The 19,096-nt window shown below is 60.6% G+C and overlaps 1 protein-coding gene across 1 annotated transcript; it reads left to right on the top strand.

Annotated features, from left to right (window-relative positions):
* The first annotated feature begins 847 nt into the window (after positions 1-847).
* CD40 (CD40 molecule) lies at positions 848-6,623 on the top strand. The gene is made up of 9 exons (XM_032704924.1): positions 848-968; positions 2,316-2,397; positions 2,949-3,074; positions 3,185-3,328; positions 3,538-3,637; positions 4,580-4,641; positions 4,919-5,017; positions 5,447-5,472; positions 5,805-6,623. The coding sequence occupies exons 1-9, from the start codon at positions 921-923 to the stop codon at positions 5,952-5,954; spliced, it is 837 nt and encodes a 278-aa protein (XP_032560815.1). The 5' UTR covers positions 848-920; the 3' UTR covers positions 5,955-6,623.
* Positions 6,624-19,096: the final 12,473 nt, after the last annotated feature.

A 19,096-nucleotide genomic window follows, 5' to 3' on the forward strand; every position in this document is an offset into this window, starting at 1 on the left:
GGGAAGTGACATCAGGCTGGGGAGTGACATCGGGCTGGGGAATCCAGAGCATGCGGTTGGTTCCCAATTTCCCCAGGAACAGCTGTGACCTGGCGATGGCCACGCGTGGCCACCAGCCTGGGAGACCAGGGAAGTGGATGCTGTGGTATGTCCTCTCAGGCACCGTGACAGAGGGGGCACAGTGTGGCTGTGGGGACAGGGCAGCAGTGCTGTGTGTGACTGGAGCACCAAGGAATGCTGAGCAGCTACCACTCGCTGCCCGGCCACCACGATGGAAAGGGGAGTCCAGGGAACATCTCCAGAATGAGCAGGGAAGCTGGAACTTCCCTGGGGCCTGCTGACAACACTTCTGGGGAACTGAGACGGAGGCACAGCCAGGCACTGGTGCTGTCACCCCTTCCCCTTTCAGGTCTGACGTGTGTGGGGCTTGTGGTGGTTCTCCAGTGTTGCAGCCACAGCGGTTCTTCATGGTCCCAGCCACTGGGGCTCTCCATGGTCACAGCTGTGGGGGCCCTCCAGATTCATAGCCACGGGGATTCTCCAGGGCCACAGCTCTGAAGTGCTCATAAAGGCTGCAGCTCTGAGCTGCTGTCGGGAAAAAAAGAAGTGAAACCTGGAGCTCCTGCCGGGGAGGGGGGGCCGCACAGGCGCTCCCCTCCCCTCCCCGCGGACCTCGGCTGCCCCCTGCCCCTACTCCTGTCCGTGCCCGTGACCCCGGGCCGGGGGTCCCGGTCGGCACTGCCCTCGCCCGCGGGCCGGGTGGGCAGCGCGGCGCTCGGGGGGGCGGGCGGGGAGAGCTGTCCCCGGCCTCGGGGGGGTGGCGGGGAAGCCCCAGGACGGGCGGCCCAACGCCCCTTCCTGGGCGGGAACGGACCCGGGCGTTCTTAGGGAGGCGGCGGCGGCGACCGGGGCTCAGCGCCATGAACCGTCTGGGGCTGCTGGGGCTGCTCTCCGCGGCGCTGCTGGGCGTGAGTGGGGCCGCGACGGGGGGATCGGGATTGGGGCAGGGATCGGGACAGGAATCGGGACAGGGGCAGTGGCTGGGCGCTCCCTCCCTCCCTCCCGCCGGGCTTTCCGGGAAGGGGTCCGGTCTGGCCTCTCCGGCCCGTCCCCTCGGCGCGGCCGCTCCCCGGACAGTCCCGGGGCCGTGCGAGGGCGGCGGCGGCGGGACACGGCAGCGCTGCCGGGCCGGGTCGGGTCCGTCGATCCGGCCTGCCAGGGCGGAGGAGCGGGATGGGCTGGCCGTGCTCCTCTCCAGGTCCTCCTTCCCACGCGCTTTCACTTTGCCCCGAGGGCGCGGGCCCGGCAGCCCAGCCCAGCCCAGCCCAACGCCGGCCCGGGGATCCCCCCGGGCATGGACGGGCAGCGGCGAGCCCCGGGGCCCTCGGTCGGGACCCCCAGTCGGGCGGTGGCGCTGGAAGCGGCTGCCTGCGCCCCTTTCACTTCCCCTCCGGCTCCGTGCGGGCGGGGACGGCGCCAGTCGGGCTCGGGCATCCCCGCTCTGCCTTCGCCGAGCCCCGCGGCCCCATCGCTGCATCCCCGAGGTGGGGATGCTCGAGGGACTCAGGGGGGTTGGCACTGCCCGGTCGTGCTGGGTCCTCGCCCACGGCACCCTCGGCCCGGCTCTCCCTCGCCTGCTGCCCACCGCCCCGCAGCCCTCTCGCACCGCGACTCTGCTGGAGCCCCAGTCCCGCTCCCCAGGATGGCCAGGCTCAGGCGGGTCCACCAGCAGCTGCCGGGATACTGGGGGTGGGCAGCGAGGGGCTGGCTCTGTGCGAGGGACGGTGCTGCGGGTGCCCTCCTGCACCCCGGCAGGCCCAAGGGCTTATTCTCTGCTCCCTCTCCACCCTTCCCTGTCCGGGCAGTCCCCTGCCAGGAGGAGCAAGGCCAGGCCCTGGCAGGCTTTGCATGGATGATGCGCTTGCCTGGGGCTTTCCTGTCCCTTAGGGGCGGTGCATCAGCCTTGGGAAGGGGCTGTCAGTGCTCTGGGCACGGAAGCTGGTTGAATGGTGCTCCCTCAGCCTGGGACCACAGCACTGTTGGCAGGGGCACAGGGTTATGTGCCAATCACCATCTAGTAGGAAATCTGGGGAACTGTGGTGACATCCTACCGGAATTGCTGCCACTCCACTTCAAAGAGAGCACTGATGGCATCAGGCAGTGGGTGGCTGCTGTGGTCTGTGGTTAGTGCAGGCATAGGAAGAGTGGTGTGAGGAAACCCTCACCCTGGGGTGCAGGTTAACACGCACAGTGCCCGTGGAAGTGTGGCGGTGTGGGAGTGCTGGGTATGAATTCACAGGTCCTGTTTCTTGCAGTGCTGGGAGCCTGGTGATGCCTTAACGTGCTCTGATAAGCAGTATGAGTACAAGGGCAGGTGCTGCAACCGGTGTCGGCCAGGTATGGAAACCCCTTCCTGGGGACCTTGTGGCTGGGCTGTGCCAGGGCCCAGCTCGATGTGACTGAGCCCCTCCACCCCCTTGCCAGCAGTGCTGACAGCATCCCCTCCCTGTGTCGTCTCAGTACTAGAACAACTGGGACCTTGTGGGTACCCTAGGAGACCCCCTGGATCTCACCAAATCTGCCACAGCTCTCTTGGGACTGTCTGTACTCTTGCAGCCACAGGACCCCATGGCAAAGGCAGCTTGCTGGGAGAGTGCTGCCACTGGCACTAGCAAATTGTGATGGCATTTGCAAGCTCCTGCTGTCACTGTCAGGTTGTTTCCCAGTCCCTGGAGTGCTGGAGTGCCCCCACAGCCCTCCCTCCCTGCTTTGGCCCTTCAGCATGTGCAGCCAGCAGGCGAGCTGGCCCCTGCAGCCCTGGCTACTGAGCAGAATGCTGCAGCAGTCCAGTGTCCACAGCTACCAGCGCTCCACTGTCCTGCTGGCAGAGATGCTGCCTGGAAAGAGGGAAAACCCCCTTGCCCTCTCCTCACCAGCATCTATTGCAGGGGAAAAGCTGGTCTCTGAGTGCGATAAAACAGAAACCTCTGTCTGCACCCTCTGTGAGATTGGGCAATATCAGCAGAGCTGGACCAAGGAGAAGCACTGTGCTCCTCATGACATCTGTGAACACAGTAAGTGGTCCCTGTGCCCACTGGACCCAACCTGTGAGGACTGCAGGGGTTGGCATCCTCCCAGGTTCATCTGCCCGGTGTCTCACCTTGCCTGTTCTCCCTTTGCCCAGACGCTGGACTCATCGTGAAGACACATGGAAATGCCACACACAACACGGTGTGCCAGTGCCAGCCTGGCACGCACTGCTCGGACACCAGCTGCCAGACCTGTGTGGAGAACCAGCCCTGCAGGCCCGGCTCTGGCTTCGTGGCAGGTGAGTCCGATGCCCTGGCAGCACCGACCTCAGATGGTGCAGGGAACAGGGGCTCGCCCAGCAAGGTGCCCCTGGCAGGGCTTTGGGAGAGCTGTACCTGCTGCCACGCCTGATAGCGTTGCCACAGGGCGTGCTGCCCACCTGGCCTCAGCAGCCTCTTGCCCCCCATAGCCCCTACTGACTTTCCTGCCACCTCTGCTCCTCTCTAGCTAAGGCCGTGGAAAGGAAGACATCCCCCTGTGAACCCTGTGCAGAAGGCACCTTCTCCAACGTCTCTTCTAAAACTGAGCCATGCCATCCTTGGACAAGGTATTGTCTGAGTGCTGACCACGTCCTTCCCCCAGCTCCAGTGAGCACATCCTCTGTGCATCCTCTCCTTGGCAGCCTCAAGGACTGGGTAGCCGGGCTGGTCCCTAAGGGACGCAGCATTTGGCTGGCGTAGGGCTGGAGCGAGAGGAGGAGGGCTGGGAGCACAGTGAAGTTCAGGGCAACATGGCTGAGGTCGAGGCAGACATCCAAACCCTTGTGACTGTTCCTCAGTATGTGCGCAGAGTGCTCGCCCCTTCAGGGGTATCCATCCTGTCATCTGTGCTGGGAGCGAGGAATGAGGGATGCCCCATGCCCTGCTCAGGGTTTCCCTGCCTGCACTCCCTGTGGCTGTAGTCGTCAGCCCAGGCACAAGTCCTCTCCATGGGGAGTCTGGCTTTGAGGATGCCATGGGCTGGCAGGTCATCCCTGTCGTTAGAAAGCTGCTTGAGGGGTTAATCGCACACCCTGGTAAAAACATGAGCCTTGTTTCCATGCTGAATTAGTCTTGCTTCAGCTGCCAGCCATTGGATTTCGCTTTGCTTTTATCTGTGCCCAGAAATTACATCCCCGCGGAGTCACTTGTAGCCTGTCATCAAGTCCACTCTAAGCTTTTCTGTCATAGCTGCAGTGCTCAAGCCCTGGGGCCTCCCTGACCAGGCAGGTCTCAAATATCTACTCCTTCCTGTGCCTTGTCCCTAAACTTGTTCCCATCCTGAGCAGTTTCAGCAACTCCAGACCAAGATCCCAGGTTGGTACACTGCTGTGTACCTGCTGTCCCCATCACGCTGTGTCAGTGGGGGTCCGTGGCTGCTCACCCTGGAGCACAGCAGGACTCATTCTGGCACAGCTTGGGTGCCTGCCCAGCCCCAGCTGTTCCTACCTGGGGGCTTTCCTTGTGTTTGGGCTGCTGCTGTGGTTACATGGTCTTTTTCTTCCCTGCAGCTGTGAGGAAAAGGGGCTGGCTCTGAAGGTGGAAGGGACAAACACCTCGGATGTGATCTGCGGTAAGTGCTTGGTGCCCAGGGCTCATCTGGTGCAAAGCAGAGACCTCCCAGAGCTCTGGCTCCTGCAGCACTTGGAAGAGCTGGCCTTGCCCCTGGATGCTTTGGGAGAGGAGGGTCTGAGCACACAGCCGGTGTGATGCTTTCCTGCCTCTCTGTCCCCATGAGGGATCCCTGCGGGGCTGAACCTGGTGCAGAGGCAGCTCGGGGCACTCGGTGTCACTGTGGGTGTCCCGTGGGTGTCCCGTGGGTGCCCCACTGACCCCCTCTCCCCCCGCAGAGTCGGGCAGGCGCTCCTCGCTGTCGGTGCTGATCCCCGTCACGGCCGCAGTCGTCACGTGCCTCGTGGGTGTCTGCATCTACTGCCTGGTCGACAGAGGTGAGGGGCTGGGGCACAGGAAGTGATGCCTTGGCCAGAGGGGCCAAACAGGGCTGAGGGACTGAGCAGGGGAGGTCAGCAGCAGTCCTGCTGAGAGTGGGACAGCCCCTCTGGGGACACCACCAGAGCAGGGCTCCCTGAGCCCATTGCCCTGCTGGGTCAGGGGCTCTGTCCTTGGGAGCAGGCATCTTGGCACGGCTGCAGCCTGAGCCAGGCCAGCTCTTGGGGGACAGTGCTGGTGCCCTGTGGGTCCAGTCTGGCTTCTGCCATGGCTCCCAGCCTCCTCAGCCTGGCAGTGGCAGTAAGCACAAGTGAGCTGCAGGACCTGTGCTGCAGCAGCACCAGCCCGGGCTCTGACCCCGGGAAGCTCCCTGCAGGCAGGAGTGCTCCCCGCTGAACGCAGACTTCTCTGTCCCTCTTTTCATCCAGATTCCAGACGACAGGTACAGAAGGAGGTGAGTCTGCCCAGAGCCCCCCTCCAGCAGTAGGTTGGGTGGGTTGGGATCCCTCCTGAGCACAGCTGGGGATGTGCCATCAGCAGAGCAGGGGCTGTGGCTTTGCAGGGCAGTAGGGGTGGGGGCTAATCTAGGCTGCCTAAATTGGGGCAGGACAAGGGCTCTGGCAACCCTGGGGTGCTGTTGGCAAGCGCTGAGCATTTGGGAGGGACCTACACAGAGCAACACTTTGGTAGTCATGGCAGTGTATCAGGAGCTTGTGGAAAGACATGGGTGCAGAGGTGGGGGGGTTGTAGCTGCGTGCCCCTGACCCCTCCCCTGTGCATATAAAGGCTGGGATGCCCGGAGAGAACGCAAATAGCCAGCAGCCCACGGAGCAGGATGAGAATGTCTTGCCTGTGCAGGAGACCCTACTCAGAGGCCAGCCCGTGGTCCAGGAGGATGGCAAGGAGAGCCGCATGTCGGAGCAGGAGATGGTGTGAGGGCGCAGGGCACTGCCTCCGACGGGAGCACGGACTGGGAACAGCACCATCTCCTCTGTCCCCTCTCCAGCTGGGGAGGAAATCTGGCGTCTGGCCTGGCTGCGAGCGATGTGATACTGCGGTGGACCATGGCACGACCACCCCACGGCAATACCGCCACAGCCAGCACCTGGTCTGGCCACCTGCCCTGGGCTGCCCTGGTGGAGCAAGGCTCGGCTGCCCACATGGGTGCACGGAACAGGGTCCCATCCTGCTGCCCAAGCGGGTGCTGCAGTGAAGCCCAGTGTGGCTGCTCCCCTGCTGACCCCTGGCAGAGCCCGGTGCACCCGCCAGGGCTGCCTCAGCAAAGTGTAACAGCTGATGGCAAGACCCCCAGCTCAGAGTCTCCCTGCGTGCTGGGGATGCCACGGCCAGGAGTGGAGCCTGCGGGTGTGGGACCACCACGGCAGAGCTCAGCCAGCTGTCCAGGGGGCTGTGGAAGTGCCGCCCGTGCTGGAGCAGGGCCCAGTGGGTGCTGCTGCCAGAGCAGGGCACCGGGTACCTCGTACCGTCCCCGTCCCCCGGTGCCACCCAGCGCTGCCGGGCTCCGTGGGATGAACCGGCGGGCCCGCGGCTCAGCTCTGGGACGGGGCGGGGATCGGGGCGGCGGGGCCGGACCGCGGACACCGGCGTGCGGCGGCCGGGAGATGGTGCTGCGGGACCGGCGCGGGCTGCGCGGGGAGGGACCGGCACCGCCCCGCGTGGGCTCCGAGTGGGTTCGAGGGGCGCTGGCCCCGGGACTGCCCAGCGCGGGCCCTTCTCCCGCGGCTCCCCCGCGCACCCGCCGGTACGTGCGGGAGCGGCCGCGCTCCGTCTCCCTCCACCCACCGCTGGCAAAAACCTGTGATTAAACGTCATTATCCGCCCCCTGTGAGTGAGCAGCCCGAGCCCCCGCGCCCACCGGTGCCCCCGGGACCGGCGCTTGCAGGTCTGATGCTGCGGGAGGGACGTTCTGGGCATGGACAGGTGCTCCCGAGAGAGATGCTTCAACCAGAGGAGGGAGGGAAAAGCCACCACCAGCTATGCTGACCCCCACCGTGGCCCCAGGACCTCACCAGCACACCCTGTCTGGGCCCACAGGGGACCGAGGGTGCAGGCAGGGCTGCCTGCAGCAGGCAGCTCCGTGACCTCACCTTGCTGCTCCGGCAGCAGATGCACAAGTGGGGTCCATCCCCCTGCAGGGTGCTGGGGGGCAGCAGCAGAGCCACTGTGGCCCCCAACATGCTGGTATGGGGCTGGACTTCAGTGGCACCAAGCCCACTGCAGGCTTCAGATACTGGGTGGGAGCAGCCACAGCCCGTGATCCACCACCACCTGAGCACAGGCAGCACAGCACAGCAAAGGCCATAAATCCCAGAGCAGGAGCAGCTGGAGCAAGGAGCGACTGCCTGTACAGGCAGTGGCACATTATTTAAGGTTCCTCTTAAAACCTAATGTTAGGTTTAATAAGGGAGATAAAAGGATGTCAGGAGCTTTCCCTCCTCTCAGGGCTCAGCACTCTCAGCAGTGCCGGTGGGGTGGTCCCAGCCTGGGCAGCATTCCCTTGGCATCAGCCTAGAGAACACCCAGTTTTGGGGACAAATGTGACCCTGCTCCTGCTGGAGGAGGGGGCTGGTGTCATGTGAGCCACAGATGCAGAGTCTTTGGCCCCAAACAGGAAGCTTTTGGCCCCAAATGGTCCCCAAAGGACTGTCTCCCCACAGTGGTGGGTCAGCCCCTCTGGGGCCACCTCCCCCAGGGCTGACCCTTCCCTGCTGGCACACAGCATGTTCAGTGCCTGCTCCCGCATGTCAGACATGTGCCATCTCATTAGCCCGTCTGTCCCCCAAAGTGAGGAGGGAGAGCATGTGAGGCCTAATTGAATGTAACTAATTATTCACTCTGCAAATGCTCTGTTTAAATGGGATTGTGAGGGACAGAATTACTCATTCTGAAAAGGGGAGAGAAAGAGAGAAAGACAGAGATAAAACAAATAGAGGCGGATGCTGGAGCTGCAGCTCTCTTTCTCCCCAGAATACCAATTACTGGATGAAGTGATTGTATAAATCTTTACCGAGTGAACGGACTGTACTAGTCACTTACTCCTGTCCTCTTATTATGAGGAGGCAATGAAAAATCATCCCACTCTCCAGCCCAGTTAAGGGCTCCCAGTTGCTGTCTCGGATGCTGTCTGCAGCTGGAGAGCTTGTCCCGGGGCTTTCCCAGGATGGGGATTCCACTGAGTCAGTGCTGAGCGCTTGGCAGGGGTGCACACCCCTCCCGCACCCCCAGGCCTGGGGAGGAGCAGTGACTGTGCATGCCCGGGGGAGTGGTGGGGCTCCTACCCCTGCAGCAACCAGGTGATGCCATACAGGACCCTGGGACATGGGGAGACACAGGCTAGTGGAGGGTCCTGGTGTCACACGCGTGACAGCTCACCCATGGACCCCGGTGCCTGGTACCCCAGGCCTTGAGCCCACAACTTCTTTGCCCTTCCCTTCTGTGCATCCAGCCCTGCCAGTCCCCGGCCCCCACCTTGGGCTCCTGCAGCACTCACTGAGCAGGGAGAACTTGGTTCTTCCCGACCCCTTTGCACGCTGCAGTCCGTGTTTCTCACTCAGGGTGTCTCTGCTCCACCGGCTGCAGAAACACGCTCGTTGGCAGCGACCTCCATCGCCCATGCCTGCCACATCAGTTAATCCCTCCAAACACCCCCGTTTCTGTTCTCAGCAATGGTGTGGGATGGGAGAGGAGGTCCTGGCTGTGTGGAGCAGGGAGAGATGACAGACTCACCCCTGTACCCTGCCGAGCAGCGGGGAGCATCCACTCCACCCTGGAGTCCTGCTGCACGAGCTGGTGAGGACCCAGACAGTCCCATATTCCCTGCACAAAACCCCAGACCCTCACCACAAGGCACCCAGCACCCCAGGGGCTGTTTTAATGAGGTGAATGCCACTAGGTCTCCACATTCTGCTGCATCCAGGAACAAAGAGGCAGCAGCTCAGAGTGCCCCAAGGAGGGACTGCACTGTGGCATGGGTACCCCAGGGCCCTGTGGGTGCTGTGGCTCACTGGGAGAAGCTGCTGGAGTTATGTGTTGGGGGCAAAACAGGCTGGGTGCAGCAGTGAGGAGAGGGCAAAACCTCTAGCCTTTCCTGCCTTGTCCCAGATAGGGATTTGATTGTTGCCAGCAGTGAGTTTCCATGCGCTGGAGATGTGTGTGTGGGTGTGAGGGAGAGATAACATCATCATCATCGTCATAACAAATGCAGCTGTGCAGCCCCATTCTCTGCTTATTGGCTTTCTTCTCTTTATCTATAAATAATTACGGGGACACAATAGACTTTTAAGTCTGCCAAAGAGTTTGTCTCCCTCCAGAAACCGTATTGCCACAGTGCTGCCACCTTATCTGCTTGTAGAGAGATGAGGGTGGGAAAAATATTTACTGTCAGGGATATTTGTCATCTGCAAATTACCTCTGCCTACAATCCGCAGCGGGGATGGGGCTGACAGTGCCGATCTGTACTGTAGGAGCGTGAGCACGGGGGGTCTCCATGCTGCCTGAGCCTCCTCCCATTAGCTGCTGGGATGGGGAGCAGAGAGCCAGTAAAATCCACCATGCCTGCAAAGTCCTGTCCCCCCCAGGGATAAGGGACACAGTGGATGAGGATGAACTAGGTGCCCAGCAAGTGGTTTGACACAGAGGAGCACCCTGTTGGGACGGCTGGGGCATTATGCTCAGAGGTTTGCCACGTTTCCAGCTCTTCCTCCTGCACCCCCAGGCCGTGCAGTGTCCCCCAGCACAGCAGCCCTAGGCACTGACCACTGTGAGAGCCCCAGGTCTCGCTGCTGTCCTGCAAAGGCCAAAAGCATTGCACACTTCTGCCACTCTCTCAGCACCCAATATGCCTGCCAACCCCGCTCTGCCCACTGCTGCCAACCCCACCAGCCTCACTCACTGCTGGAATTCCTCACATCCTGCAGCCCAGGGGCCTTTGCACAGCACTTATCACTGCAGTATCCAAGAACCGATCTAACTGATGTGACACCAATTATTCCTGTATCACTAAATGCAGAATTAATGCATCTGTTTGTACAAGCCTCCTAGACCCTGACCATGAAATTATGACTTTGACATGAAAGGAGCCAGGGCTGGGAGCACCAGCTCTCAGCTGAGCCCCCACCACTGCAGCACTGGCCAGCCCTGCTGGGACACCTCCCTGACGGCCACATGGAGCATACGGAATGCCTGTGGCATCCAGCTGTCTGCTTGGAGATTTGGGGGTTACGGGTCTCCACAGACCAAGCTGCAGCCATGGTGGTCCCATGCAGCCACACCAGCCCAGTGAGTGCTGGCAGAGGTGCCATGGCCATCGTGACAGCCAGCCTGGGGATCTGCGTGCTCAGCGGGGCAGTGAAGAGCCATTTCTGGGCTACTCAGCGCAGTCCACGCAGCCTGCAAAGCTCTTGGCTTGGACATGGAGTGGTGCTGGGAAAAGCCATTCATTGCACTTGAAATTTTACTGTGAAATTAGGCTTTGCCTGGACACGCAGGGCTTGGCACAGGCAGCAGTTTGTATTTTGTAAATTGCTTTCTACAATCAATTAAAGAAAGGAGATGGCTGTGGCCGGGGGCAGCACATGAGACATCTCCTCCTGGGGCTGGCTTCAGGTCCCTGCCACATAGCAGGGCTGGGTAGAGCCTCACCTGGAGGAAATTTAGGTGGGTAGCTGTGAGGGGGAGGGGAGGACGGCCCCCTCAGGGCTGCTCTGCTGCCCCTGTGCCCACACTGACTACCTGGGTGAATGGCTTCTTGCCCTCCCACTGCTGGACACATGTTCCTCTCAGCACCCCACTTGTAGCCATGGTCACTGCCACGCACCCCAGCTCAGGATGCACCACTGCCACTCCACATGCCCTCCTGGCACCACTGGCATGTCCCACAGCAGGGGATTGCAGGGCATGGCCCTGTGGTGTTCAGCACATGGGGGCTGGCCCCAGGCATTGGCACCGTGCCAGATAGCAGCAGCTTGAGCTGGAGCCCTCCTGGAGACAAACCCCTGTCCCCTCTCAGCCTCACCCCAACACCAACTCCCTTGATGCGGGCAGCACTGGTCTCAGCACCACTCCAGAGCAGTGAAGCAGAGAGGTCCCACGTGAGCTGGGGGATGCAGTGAGGCACAGCCAGCATGGCAAAGGTCTGGCACCCTTTTCCAAGACATTTGGGCAGAGCATGGTGAGTACGGAACGTGTCGGGCTGCTCGGATGGCGAAGGGCTTGCCCTGGTTCTGGTTTGCTCGATGTTTTCATTAAGGACCTGGATGATGGAATAGAGAAAGTGCTTATTAAATTTGCAGATGACATGAAGCTGGGAGGGACTACAAGTATCTTGGAGGACAGGATTAGAATTCCAAATGATCTTGACAAATTGGAGAAATGGACTGGAAAAAATAGGATGAAATTCAACAGGGACAAGTGCAAGGCAGTACGCCGAGCCGGGAACAATCAGCTGTGCAAACACAGGCTGGGGATGGCAGGGCCAGCGGCACGGAGCCCAGCCGGGCATGAGGCCGCACAGGCGCGGGGCAGGCACGGGGCAGGCAGGAGGAGCACTGCCTGCTCACCAGGAGCTCCTCCAGGAGCCGGGGGAGCGGGGCCACAGGGAAGCAGGAGGAATGGATGGAGGGAGTGAGAGGAAACTCCGCTGGCCTCAAGCACAGACTGACCCCTTGGAGCTGTGCCACGGGCTCCCCTGGGGTTCTGCACCTCTCCCACCTGGCCAGGAACCTCAGTGAGATCTGACTGGACCACAGCCCCTGTGCACTCCAGGTACAGGGCTGAGCAGGGCTTCCTGACCAGGCTCCTCCATCCCCTGCCTTTGCCAGCTCAGAGCCAGAGCAGGCACTGCCCTGCAGTGCCCCAGGGAGATGCCCCTACACTGACCCCAAAAGCTGCTCAGCCTTTCCCATAGAGCCCCATTGAGGCAGATCCCCAGGCACTGGCGCAGCTGAGGGCCAAACCACCACCACACACAAGGGAAGCTTCACTCCAAAGGTACATCCCATGCCTGGGGCTCGGCTGGGGGTCTGGCCAAGCCCCCTGCCCCACAGTGCATCACCCTGCTGCTCCATGCAGGTCTGGGGTGGGGCTGAGCCCCCCTGGAGCCCTCCTGCCGCCTTCCCTCTGTTCCGGCAATTAGAGCTCCAGCCAGCCCCCTCCCAGCCTGTGCAAACACCGAGGCTCATTTAAATAAATTAAGAAGACATAATAAATCAAAGGGAAATGAGGGGCTGTGCCTGGGGGCAGGGGAGTCACTCGAGTTTAATTACATTGGCAAGCCTCTTGCAGCGAAAGCACAGTGAGTCCCAGATGTGTCGAGCACAGATGTGCAGGAACACGGAAAGCTCGGTGACAGGGCCGGCGGCACCACCCTGACGCCTGTGCCTGGCACAGCACCGGCACAGCACCGGCTCTGGTGAGTTGGGAAGCGAGGCACATGCCAGCAGAGATGGGTCCTGGGCACTCACCACTCCAGGGCCACCAGCAGTGGTGCCTGTGTGGGCAGGTGGCATTCTGGCAGCACAGCGACAGCCCCAGCACATGGGCACTGCTGGCACGCTGTGCTGCAGGAGAGCTGCTGGGGCTGCCTGCAGAGTTCTATCGCCCCATGCCCTGCCCTGTGCCCTGTGCTGGCCCTGCGGCCACCCAGAGCCACCAAGCTAGGCAGAGGCTCAGGGAACAGCCCAGCATCCCTCCACCACGTGTGGGATTTACAGCCCGTCCCCTGTTGTTTAAGGACTCTCGCTCACAGCTGCGGCGGGGACTCCAAATAGAGCCTTGTGTAGAGGCGGCAAATTTATGAGACTGGCTCTGAATCCCCAGTCACATCAGGGGCCAATTCGTCTTCCCAGGGCTGAGGATGAAATTAAATTATTGTAAAATAAATCTGTAAAAGTGATGAAAAGACCATCACCCGTTGGCGAGGGCGGGGCTCCGGGAACACACGCGTGGCCGTGACGGATGGGGCTCACCGGGTGATAAAGCGCCCGGGACTGGGTAGCGCAGGGATTTCTGCTGTAATCTCACTAAAGAGATGTTGTTTACAGGAAAAAGGGTATTTTGGGGAGGAAATTGCATTTCAAGGTTAAAGGAAAAAAATGGAGCGAGTCTCCCAGGGAGCCGCTTACGTGCGAGACGGCAGCAGACAGAGACAGGCGCGGGGGCCAGGGAGCAGCCGGGCCAGGGAGCGGGCAGGAGGCGATGCCGGGCACACACCTGTGCCAAGGGCCAGGGCTGAGGGTCCCTGTGGGTGCTGCCAGACCATCCTGACAGAGGACCTGCTGCCATGTGGTGGAGCAGGCGCTGCTCCCCAGCCCAGGTGCTGTCCTGTCCCACCACAGAGTTGCCTGGTCTGGCTCAATGACAGCAAACTCTTGCTGCTTCCTCTGAGGCCTGAGTGACCCCCATCTGATGCTTCAGGGCAAGGGGCATGTGCCCTGCACAAGGGTTTGCAGCTTCCCAGTTTAAGTCTTCTTCTGCAAGGGGGATACCAGAGAGATATTTTTTGTTTCTGTGATGAGCGGAAAACATAATGACTTGAGCTTACAGCGCGCTGGCTGGCCATTTAACAATAGGCCATTAGCACGGCTCAGCATGGGGAAGGGATTTATTTAGGGGACACAGTTGCAAAGACAAACCAGCACCAGGTACTTAATAGTGTTTCAGAGGTATTCGAGTATTGCAGGGCTCAGAAAATGTAGCTGTGGGAGTTCAGAGACTTTATCCTTCATGTCTGTGAAATCCCACAGTACCAGCAGAGATTTCTCAGCTCTGCCCCAACTACAAAAGCAGTGCAGGGAAAGCGGCAGCACTGCAGGGGCAGCAGCTCCTGGCCACAGTCACTCTGGCTGCCCCAGAACTGCCAGCACTGGCACAGGCCATATCTGTGTCCTTGCACCCACCTAGGGCTGCCCACAGGGCTTGTTAAACCCTGAGATTCCCCTCTGCTCATGGCAAATGTTCCTCAACCCCGAGAAAGCCCAGTCTTCCACCCCAGGCTGGGCTTGGTGCTGGCACAAGCCTCCTCCATCATCCCCAACACTTGTGCCATTGCCTAGGGCAGCCCTGGGGCACCAGCAGGCTCTACCTGAGCCCTCCCTAAGCCTTGGTGGCCTGGTCAGGCACTATCAACCACCAGGAGCCTCCTCGCTCCTGCACAGACCCTGGCTCCAGCCCCTGTCCTGCCACCAGCACCGAGACAGCTCAGTGAGTGCCAACATGTCCGTGCCCAGGATGGGCACTGAGTTCCTGACAGCAGGGATGGGTGTGAGGCAATCTCTCATCGTGCATGTGAGCGCTGCCCTACGAGTGCCCACTGCAAAGTCCCAGTGGGTCCCAGTGCGTCCCATGTCCCACTTGGGGTTCCCATGGCTGAGAACCTCCTGCATCCTCCAAAGCCAACAGAGAGGAGGTGGGGAAAAGCCTTTTGCTGGACCTAGAGCCTGCGTGGCCCCTCACCAGCGGCCTTGGCAGCATGTGGGGCCGTGCCACGTGCCGAGTGTGGCGAGGGGTCCCGCGGCAGCAGGAGGGGCCGGGGGCAGGAGCTGGCGGCCGTCCCGCGCAGGCAGCAGGGCAGCAGTGTGCCGAGGTGGAAGTAAAGAGTTACTGAGCAAGCAGACGCTCAATAATTCATGGTCACTGAACTGCAACAGGAACGACGACAAATAATAATATAGGAAAATGGGGAAAAACCTGAAATCGTTAGGCCAATGGTTCAAGCATGAAGAGTGCGTGCTGAGGGAGCGGGGTGCAGTCACGCCATGCCCGGGTGAAGGGGTTGGTGCCAGATGCACCGTGGTGCTCTGCCCCAGGCCTGGCACCCCCGGCCCAAGGGCCCCCATGGCGCTGTGGCTCTGCAGGGTCTGTTCCAGGATGTGCCCAGCCCGGGGCATGCCGAGCAGAGCCGTGTGCTGGCCCTCAGTGCCCTCCAAGCCTGGTCGGCATGCAGGGAGCTTGTTCACGTGTCCAAGAGGCAGGGAAGGCAGATCTGCTCTCCCTAATTATAATTAGTGATGCTTGCCATGAGAGTTTGCAAACATGGTTTAATTAGAGCAGCCGGGCTCCCTCCACATGCTGCATCCTCCCTGGGGTCAAGGACGGAGCAGAGTGAGGGAAGCAGGAGCTGGGGGATGCTCGGCAGAGTTTGGCTGCTGGGCCCACACAAGATTTAACCCCCTTCTCTTCGCCTGCCATGGGGGGTTGGCAGGGCTCAGCTCAGCTGGCAGGGATTGCCCCATGCCTTTGTGTGGACCAAGTCCCCAGGCTCCGGCACCACCAGGACTGTCTGCTGCTCCTGGGGATGGGAAGACACCTGTGCACAGTGACTCAGCCAGAGGCCAGCAGACACTGAGCTGGGAAATTTAATCTACAGCTACAAAAAAGGGCTGTGGAGTCTGGATGCATGAGCCTGCTGCTTCTGTCAAGAAGAAAAATAGGAAAGGGGTGTAGGGAATTAGACAAAAGCCATGAAGCAGAGAGGGAGGGCAGGGGGAATTTATGGACAACGGGCAGCGGCCGCTTTGGGTCCAGCATGGGCTGATGGCCACATGTCCCTGGTGCCCAAAGTTGTGCAGAGCTGGGACCAGGACGGTGACAGATGTGAATGCCAGGAGGCAACAGGACAGAGGAAGAGCAAGTCCCTGGCAGACTGTGCCTCTGGGTGCAGCCAAGACAACCCCTGCCCAGATTGTCCCGTGACCAACCAGGTTATCTGGAGGGATGAATTTTGGATGGATTTGGGATGAATGAGAGCATCCCGAGCTCAAGGACAGTTGGCTGTGGTGGCTGGGCAGCAGCAGGCAGTGTGTCCGTGCAGGCTGAGCCAAGGGCAGGACACCTGGAGTCACAGGGTGGAGAGCAGCGACCTGGTCAGAGCTCCCTGCACGTCACAGACACCGCACTGGGGAACCAGGATGACTAATTGCCATTGTCACCAAACCTAATTAGGAGGCTGGCCACAGCCAGCTGGAAACTGTAGGTGTTAATTCTTTCTGGCAGGGATGGTGCCCCATCTAGAGGGGCTTCTGCTGCCCAGACTGTCCAGACCAGCTCCCTGCAGGCCCTGGCTCCGTGTGATCATCCTCACCCCCCAGCCCTGCATGCACCCCCCTACCATCCATGGGCAGGGCACACACAGCCCGGATACCACCTGGACACCCCCTCCTTGAAGCTGCAGTGAGGGGGGCACTGCAGGGAGAGGCTGGGGCGGGTGCCCGGGTCCTGTCTCTCCGGGGGCAGGTGTGCACGGTGTGCACGGTGTTCCCGTTGCCGTGAGGCTGTGACTGGGAGCGGAGCTCGGTGTCTGGGTGACAGGTTTACAAATCACCACTGCTGCGTGCAGAGGGAGCTTGGCTGCCTCGGCATTCATCCCTGCGCTAATTGCTGCCTCCCCGAGGAACCCGATCCATCTTGCTGTAATTGACAAAAGGCAATTAAAAAGCAGTTGTGAATAAAGGGGGACATCTCCGGAGGGCCTGGCAGGAGAGATTTAGGTGCTTTGCTCCCTGGTGCTTTGGAGAGGTTCCAGTGGCGTGGCCAGGCAGCAATGTTAGGGGAAGCTGTATCCCCTCCTGCCCTGTGCCCAGCCCTGGCTCTGCCTGGCTCCCAGCCCACCCCTCTGCTCACCCACATCTTCCCCTGACCTGCCAGCTGCAGGACCATCTGCTTTTGCCCCTTGGCTGATTGCCAAACAGACCCAGAGACCCAGCTGGCTGCAGGTTCTCTGGCCACCTTCCTGCTGGCAGGGAATGGGTCAGGAGCAGCAGGGTCCTGCACCCACATCGGACCAAAGCCAGCACTTGTCTGAGAGCCCATCCCAGGGTCTCCCCTCAAGCCCATCCTAGGATAAGCCCCTGAAACTGGGAAACCCCAGCATCTTCCCCTGCTGGGAGGTGCGGGGTCATGGTGAGTGGAGGGCAGAGCCACACCACAGGAGTGCCACGGGAACACTCTGGTCCCGCTGCCCACGCTGCCACCGAGCGTGGCCTTGCAGGAGACAAAGGGCAATCAGCGGCGAGTGGCACAGCGAGTGGCACGGAGCTGGGCGTGAAGAGCAGCTGATTGAGGAAGAGATGCGTCAGCTGCCTCTTGTGCACAGCAATCTCCTGATTGTGGAGAGCAGCAGGTGCGGGTGCTGCCAGCTCACCTGCGGAGAGGAGCCCTGCCAGCCGAGGTGGAGGGGAGGACAGCGGGAGGGCAGGGGGGATGTGAGACAGTGTGTACCCTGTGTCCCCAAACAGCGGAGTCCTCTGTCCCCAAACAGCAGTGCTCAATGTCCCTGCAGGCATTTCTCTGCAAGGGCTGGGCAGCTCTGCCCCAGCCTGACAGGGACAATCCACCTGGGGAGCAGGGGCCTGGTATCCCCATGGGCAGGAGCAGGGAGGTGTCTGGCTGCAGGGCAGAGGCTGTCAGCAGGGTAAGCCGTGCCCACTCCAAGCTGTGCCAGCTGCTGGTGCTGCCAGGAGCCAGCCCATGTCATGACAGAGCTGTCCTTTCTCCCACTGCTCACTCAGGCTGAGGTTTGAGAGCTGCCTGGGGAGAGGCAAAATGCCCAGGGCAGAGCTACGGCCCCAAAGGCCCCAGCATGTGGCTCCAGCAGTTCCAGCCCTTCCACTTCCCCCACTACCTGCACCAGCACTGGCTGCCCGTGGCTCCTGCCGAGGGGATCCCACCTGCCTAGCTCGTGGGGGGCAAGGGGTCAGGGCTTCCCTGTCCCATGGGGAGCTGCCATAGGGCATGAAGCTCTGGTGGGGCTGCCATTCACGGAGGTGGCAGATGGCAGGATGTGCTGATGCTGGGATGTTCTTCACCATCTGTTGGGTCTAATTGACTTCCTGCAGAAGTTCTTAAAAGAAATTAAACCAGTTGCAAGAACAAAATTGTTAATTAAAAGGCCTTTTGACTAGATAGACAAATATTTACCAATTATGATTGACCTCGGCCACTCTATTTTTTATTTACAAACTCCACAATCAGCAGTTATCTCAGCAATTACGCCTGTGCCAGAGATTCCCCTGTGCAATCCACCCCCTGGGGAGGTCCCTGCAGTGATGAGGAGGTCGGGGGGAGGAGGTGTCCTGGTACAGCCAAACAAGGGGTGAGCTGCCCACGGTACCCCAAGCATGGTCACACACCACTGCACCTCCCAGACAGTGCTACAGGTGCCACACTCCAGCCATGGTGGCTTCGTGACAGCACCCTTACCTGGGCCCGGTGCCAGTCCCCAGACAAGCAGTTTAGTCTCATGCTACACTGTAAGCCGAGGGGACATGGTTCCCAGCAGAAAAGCTGTCTGTCCTTTCAGGGGAGGCTGAGCACGCAGCAGAGCTCCCCACCAACCTCAGGGGAACCCTGTGGCCAGAGGCTGCAGGAGAGGGAACCTGTGCCTGCCCTTGTGCCTGCCTGTTTTCTACCAAGGGGTACTGGGCAAGTCACAGCCCGTTGCCCATGGGGGGGTCAGACTGTTGCCACCACAGCCTGTGGCACAGTGGTTGCTGTCTCCACAGAGGCCACCGGTGCAGTCACACCACACCAAGGGGTGTGCTGGGAGGGAGTCTCGGGTTCCAGCAGCAGCCACTCACTCCCAGGGCGGGATGTGGGTTTTAATGTGGTACAAAATTGATGGATGATTCTGAGCGAGCGAATGTTCAGTGTAAATTACCCATGTTAGGCTCCAATCCGTGGCTAATTCATTAGACACACGTTTCTACACAAAAATAAAAAGCCTTCTGCATGCATTGTTCACCAAATGCTCTGAAGAAAAGATGTGGGGAGGCGAGGTAGTCTCTTGACCCACTCTTGTGGTTAAATACTAATTCCCAGGCTCTCTGCTCCCGCTGCCAGGAGCAGGCACAGCTCCAGCCCAGCCACAAGCCTTCCAGGGAAGTGATGCCAGTGCCTGCCCGTCCCCAGGGCCTGCCTGGCCATGGGGCTCAGCAGCCCTCAAAGCACAGAGGCAATGGGGAGTCACTGAGAGCACCAACCCCCAGCTCTGGAGGGAGAACAAGCCTTGGGCATCAGACCCGGCAGAATGCCAGGGATGGCTGTGAAGGCATATTCCCATGATG

Source organism: Chiroxiphia lanceolata, chromosome 17 (assembly GCF_009829145.1).
Source record: "Chiroxiphia lanceolata isolate bChiLan1 chromosome 17, bChiLan1.pri, whole genome shotgun sequence".
Classification (NCBI taxonomy): domain Eukaryota; kingdom Metazoa; phylum Chordata; class Aves; order Passeriformes; family Pipridae; genus Chiroxiphia; species Chiroxiphia lanceolata.